General features: G+C 36.6%; 3 protein-coding genes across 3 annotated transcripts in view; 1 reads left to right on the top strand and 2 right to left on the bottom strand.

Moving 5' to 3' along the window:
* Positions 1 to 10,084, top strand: part of LOC134665446 (thioredoxin domain-containing protein 17-like) — a 325,334-nt gene that overhangs the window by 116,795 nt on the left and 198,455 nt on the right. The window lies entirely within an intron of this gene.
* Positions 1 to 10,084, bottom strand: part of LOC134665424 (SEC14-like protein 2) — a 127,294-nt gene that overhangs the window by 99,899 nt on the left and 17,311 nt on the right. The gene's annotated exons all lie outside the window — the stretch shown is intronic.
* Positions 1,488 to 3,544, bottom strand: LOC134665615 (piggyBac transposable element-derived protein 3-like). Its single transcript, XM_063522577.1, has one exon. The coding sequence runs from the start codon at positions 3,324 to 3,326 to the stop codon at positions 1,620 to 1,622; it is 1,707 nt and encodes a 568-aa protein (XP_063378647.1). The 5' UTR covers positions 3,327 to 3,544; the 3' UTR covers positions 1,488 to 1,619.

Here is a 10,084-nt window from a genome sequence, read left to right as displayed (position 1 = left end):
GTTTGTTTAGTTTAATATCAGCATTGCATTGTAATCTAAGTTAGTTAAGAACAGTCGTTCTTGGCGGGCGGCATGTTCAGACTGCAACCTTTTTACTTTCCTAATGTATTCGATAATGACATAAATTTGAATTTAACATAGTAAAAAGAAATGTGTCACCAAATTTTCACTCACATCTGTCATATCATCAAATATAGTCGCCCTTTAATATAATTTTCGTATTTTTATTTAAATTACAACAAAATAGAGAAGAAATTACACCAATTTTATTCAAGATATTCAGATTGTTGGCTGCTAAGTGCTAGTAAATATTCGGGAATAAAATTTAATCGGGCTTCGATTGCAATCCAATTTTCTGTGAAAATGGATATAGCCAGTAGTCACTACCAATATCAAATTTGTATAATTTTATTTACTTTGATGACTGATCGAATCGAAGTGATCAATTTCGTTTGATTTTTCGGCAATTGCGTATCTGTTAACTATATTTTTTAACGGTTATTAATGGTTAATATCTGGGAGACCGATATTTCGGGGATCTCGGAAACGGTTCTACCAATTTCAATGAAATTTGATATATGGGGGTTCGGGGGCGATAAATCGGTCTAGCTAGGTCTTATCTCTGGGAAAACGAGCATTTTTGAGTTTTTATATGTTTGACAGATACAGATATTCTGATTTAACGCCAAGCGCGCACCACGATTTTAATTTTTGCGACACGATTTTAGAATCGCGCTGTAATTTATCGCAGAAAATTCAGTGCGCGCACTGCGATGAAAAAGTCGACGATTTGTTCATTCTCGACATGGATGTCGTACCAGTCGCTTGTCGTGAAACAATATGCAATCGCTGTATGACTGAGTATTTATACCACAAAGGTGATCTCCTTCTATTTCTATAATTAAACGGTCAACATCTAGCGTCTCATCTTGTAACTCCATTGGAGAAGCAGGTTCCGATATGTTGACGCTTGGAGAGCGAAATGCCGACTGAGGTCCCGCCTGCGATTTTATTATCGCAGTGCGCGCGGGGCCATACAGCTTCGTATGCTGCAATTCACTTTGCGACAATCGCGTCGCGCGCTGTCGCGGAAAAATGTAACAAATCACAATTTTAAAATCGCTGCGATTTTATTTGTCGCATATGCGCGCACCGCCATATAAACCCATACGTTACATTTCTGCGACTAAATTATCGCGCGACAAAAAATCGTGGTGCGCGCTTGGCTTAAAATGCCATTTTTCCTACATTCCGTTGATCGCATGCGTTCAACGCAGCGTTGATCGCAAAAAACAACCGAGCGCTTAAGTTATCAGGTTATCACCTTCGTTCTTTTTTGTAAGCGTTTTACTTTAACCCTTAATTTGGCAAGATTTAAAATTAATGAAAAACGTTTATATATATGATTTATTTACTTTATTATGATGTCTAACACCTTACAAAAATAATGAAAAAAATCTAGGCTTTTCCGTTTTCGTGAAAAGCTATGTACACTACAATGCACGTTGCCAATTTAGCATAGAAACGGCCTAATTTTAAAGTGTACACTGTGGTTAACGTCGCCAAAAAAATAGAAATGTATTAGTAGTAAAAAAATATCATTTAATTATATTTAGACATTATTTTGTATGAAATTGTCTAAAGCAGTTCCTTTTTTTACGCTCTCCTGCCACAATACAAAGAGGCATATTACCTTTTATGCAGTATATAGTTGTTCTGCCGTCCTTGCAAAACCGACAGCGCATTGTTTTTTCTCCGATTTCAGGAAAATGGCCGACATTATCGTACCGAATGCAGTCCGTCGGGCGTTCTATCACTGGTTTTTGTATGATATGCTTTTTCGATATATTTTCACCGTTTTCGTCAATAACCGTTCTATTAAATTTGCATAATCCCTCATAGATTTCGAGCCGAAAGTTTTTTAAAGGTGTTTTATTCTGCCCATGTTCTTTTCTATATAAAATCCAGGCATTATTGATGCACATGTCGATCAGCTGAGAAAATATGCCCAGGTACCATCGTCTACTTTTAAAAGGGATCCGATACAATGATATGAACATGTCGGCCAGGTCAACTCCGCCCATATGTTTGTTATACTGTTTTACTACCTGTGGACATGGAACATCAATTTTAGCTCTCTTATCCTTTGAGTATCTCTTAATTGTCTCTATGGGATGAGAATCCATATATGAGCTTATAAACGTCACCACTTTGTTGTCGGACCGTTTTACTACCGCTAAGTTATTTTGATTGCAGACAATTTGTGCACTGTTACCTCTAGGTTTTTTTTTCATCTCCTTGTCTGATGGTAACAAGTCTTGGCAGCCTCGGAGGCGATTGTTTCTAATTGTGCCAAGGCTAAATATGCCATATTCATTTCTTAAAATATAAACCAGCTCTGGAGAAGTAAAAAAATTGTCTGCAAATATAACGGCCGGTTTTGTTTGGATTGATTTGCATAGTGAAATAACAACTTTTCCACCAATTCCAATTGATTCCTCTGCATCTGTAAAAGTATACCCACGGAAAGTATCATCGCCGCCATACATTATAAAATCGTAGATTAGTCCCGAAACACCGACACGTACGAAATTTTTAAAGCCCCATTTTTTAGGCTTATTTTGTATGTATTGCCGTCTATTTCCAGCTTTTGTACCTTTATAAGGAATCATCATTTCGTCTATTGAATACTCTCCTTCTTCTTCAAGTTTCAGAAAATTTAGTCGGATTTTTTCCATGACGGGCCTTATTTTAAAATATCTGTCTGTATTTTGAAATGAGTTATCGACAAAATGAATATTGCGTCGTATTTGTTGATACCGTTTAAGAGGCATTTCGTCAGCTATCAGAGGATACCGGGTTTTCCTGGCCCAGTAATCGGTATATGCGGGCATTTTTATGATGCCCATTAAAATTTCAATGCCCAAAAACTTTTTTAATTCGCCATTTGAAAATTGTATAGACTTGCCAGTTTGCTGGACCGAATACAAGTTGGTATTATGCACAATATCTTCTATAATGTCCGGCGTTAAGAAAAGATACAAATAGTTTAAAGCTGTTTCTAATCGAACATTAGGAGCTTTGTACAAATTTTCATCAATAAAACCTCTATTTTTTAGCGTAGTTTTTAACCACTTCAAATTAAGAACCAACCGAGTTTTCTTAACTTTTTTTGCTGTAACTTTAGGTAGGCTCTTCTTGCGTTTGTTGCGGTTATTTATTGCTGTAATTTTAGGTACGCTTTTCTTGCGTCTGTTGCGGTTATTTGTTGCCCTTGGCAATGGTGTTGGATGCGGGGAATACTCCGGGGCTGGTGGCGTCGGCATAGATTGGACAGAATCTATAGATGGCAAAATGTCGTAATTGGTTTTGGAAGTAGACGGAAACACTTCATTGAATATCGGCGTAAGAGGTATATTTTCAGTTGTGGCTGTATTATTTTCCAAAGTAATTGTTTCAAAAGAATCGTCAGAATCATTAGAAGTACTGCTACTACTATCTAGTAAATTTAGCCTTTCAAATGATGAATCTAGTGAAGGTGCATCAGAACTTATATCGGAATCGGATAAAGCAGGCTCTTGCAAAAAATTAGGTTCATCTTCGGAAGCAGACCCATCGTCTGAACATGCATTTATTGTTGGTACCAAAGCTAAAATCTTGTGTGAACGCGTTAGATTTACGCTCTGCAGAAAAAAAACAATAAAATAGGTTAAAACTATAGACAGTTTTTAAAAAGAAACCTCAAAATTACCAAAAAAACAGAAAAGTGAACGATACTATGAAGCTGGCAATGTACACTGTGGATACCAACACTTTTAGAAAGAAGTTTTCTACATATTTGGCAATGTACACTGTGGTTACCGTCAGCTGATTAAGGTTGTTTACAGTGTTATTGGCAACGGTAGCCACAGTGTACATAGAAAGTAATGAGTCTTTAAATGTTTGGTTTTGAAATCTACACGGTATTGAAATATATCATTTGATTACTAAGGCCTTGGCGATAAATAAACACAAACAACATGCGTGGTCTTAGTATAAAAATCTTTAAAAAAAAATTAAAAACTTACCCGGGGTAACGACAAGTGTTTCCGAGTCGACTTCATTTTAACACTGACATGCTTACAAACGCGTTATTTGTGTCAATATATTTTCCTACCCTACATTACAAAATTTGTTTTGACATGTTGATAAAAGTTATTAAAATAATGTCTTTAATTGATGCCAGTATTTTTTTAAAGATTAGTGTACACCGTAGTGTACGTTGCCAATTTAAGGGTTAATAAGTGTGTATTTTTTGTTAAAATAAAACTCATTTAATAAACGCTGTCTGTGTAGCACGTGGAAGAGGGTCGGCAACAATTTGGGACCTTGCCAAGTGTCCAGTTTCCAACAATTTCAATTTCGTATTTCTCTGTATTTTGACTGGCATAAAAAAGGTATTCGCTCGGTACCATCTTGACTTCCACTGGACTGGGAAACATTAGGTAAGTACATATATACAGCTTGGCAAAAAAGAGTAGAAAATAAAAAGTGGCAACACTGTAGTGTCGTGTCGTCCCTTTCAAACCAATTTATATAAGAAAACAGGACGACACTACAGTGTTGCAACTTTTTAATTTCTACTCTTTTTTGCCCAGCTGTGGCTACTTATAGACAGCTATCAAATAAGTAGTATAGTATCACGGTATCGTCCCAAGAAAATTCTCATTTTACTTAAACCGTGCATGTATATCCCACAGTTCACATCCACCTATCTAAATAATAGTACCTACAGTTTTTTAGGAAGGTACGGTTTGTTAAGTAGTAGTAGGGTAGTAGGTTTCCTATGATATCTATTATTGCAGTACATATGTAAACGACACTATATATATATATATATATATATATATATATATATATATATATATATATATATATATATATATATATATATATATATATATATATATATATATATATATATGTATATATATAGCATAGTTACTCAGATTTAATTTTGGAGCAAAAATGTTGCCACTACCTTTAGGTTATAAAATTTCTAATCTGAAAAAAGGGGGTACCTATAATTTAAAGCCGAATGTTGTAAGTGCGTCATACAATGAACCTTAACTCCTGGAATTCTGAGGGCCTACGGCCAATATTAAAATTAGAAAATCGTTATCTGCCTTCTAACGCACGAGCGTTCGCATATATTATCATGCCGCGATCAGAAAGGGATTAGAAATAACAGATTTCCATACACTTACGTCAAAATCAATATGGATTGACAGCTATCTCAATCCCTTTCTAATCGCGATTCAGTAATACGAATATGCGAGAGTAATATATAGAGAGGCAGAGAATGATTTTAGATTTTTCGAAATTAGGATTGTTCATTTTTTTTAGACCCCCATTTTTATTTTATTTTCTGAAAATATAGGTTAATTTAAGATACCAATTTGAATGATTTAGTAATTCGTGGCTCGGTTGAATATTTATAATTTATTGAAAATATGAGATACGACTTCTCGTAAATTACACGTCGTCGGCTGATTAGGATAATGCACAAGCAACAACAAGCATTAAAAAAATAGTTGTCAATGTCAATTGATTGTAATGTCACCTGTCGACAATGTCAGTGTCACGTGTTTCTATAAATAACAATCGTCTGGAATGGAAAACTCGTTTATTTTGAATCATTAATTTCAAAATATCTACGCTATAAATTTGAGAAAGCTGATTCCAGAAATCTGCCTAAGTTATATAATATAACTTAGTTTTATTGGAGTATGTATCCATATAGCATCCAACTCCAACCATAACTTGGCTGAAATCAAGGGAGCAAAAATACAAATGTAAGTTACCTACATCATATATATTTTAACTGATTCGATTTGAAAGAAGATTGGATTCATAAAATCGTTACAAGCGTCCATTGCTAAAGGTAGCTTAGCACCCAGTGGGTGCTTTCTACCGGCTTGTCACCATTGTTTGGATATTGTACTACATACTTATACTACTATATTAGGAACATGCCAATTTTGCTAATTATATCCTATTATTTCAGGTCATCGTGATTCCTATTTAGATACAGCTGTGAGATATGTAACTGCACTTGGGCCCAGAACAAAGTTGAGCATTTTGTATTGAAACGAACGTCATATTAATTATTAATCGTCGTAATACTTTACGACCGTAAATAATGCCTGGGAACAGAGTAAATAACAAACCATACACTTCTCTTCTGGATGGTCAACAAGAAGCCATCATTGTCAGATGCTCGTGCAGAACATGATAAACATACGTTTAATGTAAAGTTACTATTTTTTTTGGAAACATATATAACATATTTCCCAAATTAATAAAAAAGTAGGTAAACAAAAACATGTTTTATTATTCACAACTCTTTATTAAGTCTTGTCCACCATGATATCAGCAGCTTGAACTGCAACATGTACCTGGAAATTAGAAATTATATCTTTTTAAAGCAGTTTCAGGCTGAATTTTGAGTATGGCTATGTATTCTTGTATATTCCTTCTTTCTAGTAGGCACCATCTCTGTTTAACGGTTTGCCTTTAGAGACTCTGGCTACGTTACCACAGAAAATAAATAGATACCACGACCCTACCAATAAAGTGAGCTTTTAAATACTTAATTGTAGTAAATTAATATTAATTTTATACTTACATCGACGTGATTCTCACAGCAATACTGTGTGTAACACGTGAGGTAGGTAGGTATTCCAAGTTTAATTCACGGCACCATCTTTCACGTCGTAGGTCTTCGTGGATTCGAACTATTATTTTTGTGAATCATTCCCACACATAGGAACAAGGTTTTTGATATATTATTAAGCAATGAAATCTACTGTTTAGGTATTAATTATAAATCAAATTGTAACAAACAAGCGCAGCGGTTTAACTGAAAAATTTTGTTATGACAATCGATGACAATGATAACTTTGACAATACGTGAGTGACGGATTTATTTACTATGGTTCGATAACTTTTATTATGCAATGACTTTACATTCAGCCCAGGAGAAGGTCAAACTAAGGTCATAAGGATATTTGTTGAAATATCTTCAATCCTCAATTATTATATCGCAGCAAATGTGGGAAACTGTTTAAAAACCTTATATCTCGAAATGGTTTTCGAAATAGAACATTTGAAAAAAAATGAACAATCCTAATTGCCGGTACGCCTCCTGCTCTTAGATTTGCGAGAAGTCGAACGTACTACGTATTTTTATTAGTTTTACAGTCTCATTCAAATAACACGTAAAGCCCCCAGAGTAAAAAAAACCGGGCAAGTGCGAGTCGGACTCGCGCACGAAGGGTTCCGTACCATAAAGCAAAAAAAAAACGGAAAAAAATGCAAAAAGAAAACGGTCACCCATCCAAGTACCAACCACGCCCGACGACGTTGCTTAACTTAGGTCAAAAATCACGTTTGCTGTATGGGAGCCCCACTTAAATCTTTATTTTATTCTATTTTTAGTATTTGTTGTTATAGCGGCAACAGAAATACATCATCTGTGAAAATTTCAACTGTCTAGCTATCACGGTTCGTGAGATACAGCCTGGTGACAGACGGACGGACGGACGGACACACGAAGTCTTAGTAATAGGGTCCCGTTTTACCCTTTGGGTACGGAACCCTAAAAAATGACCTTAAATCTCAGTTATTAATATTTAGCATACATTTAGATTCAGGGCCTTCAATTAGAGGCAAGTTAAGTTTATTTGAGCCCATTAGAGCAGTCTTTGACGCGATTCAGCCGCCGAGAGCTCGTTACAGCCGAAATCGCCAGAAAAGAGGCGCAATGCGCCATTTTGATTTTTTTTTCTTTTTTTGTGAGCTTTAAATTATGCCTTTAGTTTGAACGTTGGCGCCCAGGTTTTTGTACATAAAATACGAGCGTGAGTACATGTTTTTACGCAGAAAATAAGCGTCGAGGTTAAAAATGGATAGTAATAATGCTTAGCAATGAACAGTGCACAATAATTAAAATTTGAAAGATAAATGTTTTTCACCTCAGCAGCTCGAACAAGGGTACTTTGCTTCTTAAAAACAGTGAGCAAAATGCGATTTTGCTCACTGAGTCATTTTGTCTCACTCAATGAGCAAAATCGCATTTTGCTCACTGAGTGAGACGAAATGAGTAAGCAAAATCGCATTTTGCTCACTGAGTGAGACAAAATGTCATTCAAGTGTCATTTATTTATTTTATTTATTTATTATTAATATCACAAGAACGGTTACAGTAATACTTATACCAATTACACTTGCTACTACTTATACAAGTTATACAATTATATCAATAGAATTTAAAAAAAAACTTAACCACATTATAACATCATTAAAAATTAAGTATACAATTATAACAATAAAATCTCACATTACAAGTTTTCCATTCATCATCTATTCATTCACTCTCACAATAAGCGAGGCACCTGGACATTAGTTTAGGCCACTTATCTATGAAAATATCCACTTGTGGATTCGTGCGCAGGAGCCCGTTGAGTGAGTTGATCATGTCGCACAGCGGCGAGTTGCGACGCGCAGCGGTTGCGCGCGGTCCTGTACCGTCCCACAGCTGTAGGTATGGTCGCCGGCGAGAGTTATTCGGAGGCACGACTATGCAGTTGAGAACATTGTGTAACTCCATGCTGTTAATTTTGTTACTAAGCACCTTACACACTGTTACCAACCGCTCGCATCCTCTACGAACCTCCAAAGAGTTAAGACCTAGAACGCCAAGTAAAAACTTAGTCGGATACATAAATGGGTAACATCCATAGAGCTTTTTGTAGAAAAAGCGCAGGAAAGCTTTTTGAACCTTTTCTAAAATAAGTTTATACTTGGCCTCACTAGGACTCCAGACACAGGCGCCAGCCTCCAGCTTGCAACGAACTAGAGCCGTATAGAGGAGTTTGATGACGCCGGCATTGTGAAAGTCCCTAACGTTCCTCATCACGAAACCTAACCTACGATACGACTCTTTGGCGAGGCTATTAATGTGCTCATGGAATGTGAGCTCGCGGTCAAACTTGACTCCAAGGTCTTTAACTGAAACTACACGATTTATCGCCTGAGTGTTTATTTCATAGTTGAAGCTAATTGGACGTTGACGACGTGTAAATGTCATTATTTGGCACTTGCTGTTATTGAAGTGAAGTTTGTTCGCGACGCTCCAACGATATACCCGATCGAGATCCTCCTGAAGCTTTAAGCAATCCGACTCCTGTTCGATATCCATCACCAGCTTGAGGTCATCCGCGTATAGTAAGCATTTGGCGTACTTGAGGTCACTCACAAGATCGTTGACCATTATTAAGAAAAGCAAAGGTCCGAGGCTTGATCCCTGACTTACACCCGATCGAGTATGGTACGGAGATGAAATATAGGGTCCATATTTGACAAATTGTGTCCTGTCTTTTAGATAGTCAGCAAAAAAAGCGAGCAGTTCGTGGTTGAACCCTATACTCCATAGTTTAGATAGAAGTACGTCATTGTCAACGGTATCAAATGCTTTCCGGAAATCGAGATAAATTACATCAGCTTGGGTACCGTTATCAAGACACTTACTGATGAAGTCAACATGAATCAGCAGATTAGTATTCACTGACCTGCCTGACCTAAAAGCGTGCTGGGCGTCGCAGATGAATGGATCGATTTGACGGTAAATTTCCTTATGTAAAATAGTCTCAAAAGTTTTAGCTGCTGAGTTGAGAACGGCTATTGGTCGATACCCATCCACTTTTACCTTATCATCAGTTTTCGGTATGGGCGTGACCCGGGAGAGTTTCCATGGGGATGGGTATGTATGTTTTGTAAGTGAAAGGTTGAAAATATGACACAGCGGTTTGGCAAGGATACCATCGCAGGCACGTAGGATGTATGGCGGCACTCCATCGGGTCCAATTGCACTGTGAGGTTTTAAAGTTTTTAGTGCTTCACAGACTTGTTTTGTAGTAATACGTCGGATGTGTATATTTAGGTTACTGCTAGATGTAAGGGACTCACGTGCATTGCAACAGCTGTCGGTGCTGAGAGTAGGGTTATTTGGGAGAAATACACTACTAAAGTAATTAGCAAATGC

The sequence above is a fragment of the Cydia fagiglandana genome, chromosome 6 (genome assembly GCF_963556715.1).
Source record: "Cydia fagiglandana chromosome 6, ilCydFagi1.1, whole genome shotgun sequence".
In the NCBI taxonomy this organism is placed as follows: Eukaryota; Metazoa; Arthropoda; class Insecta; order Lepidoptera; family Tortricidae; genus Cydia; species Cydia fagiglandana.
Note: the sequence above shows the minus strand (reverse complement) of the source record. Positions and strands in the feature narration are given on the sequence as shown.

Bases quoted from the DNA above. Each gene is read 5' to 3' on its own strand.
- LOC134665615 (XM_063522577.1), bottom strand. From the start codon at position 3,326: ATGCCGACGCCACCAGCCCCGGAGTATTCCCCGCATCCAACACCATTG.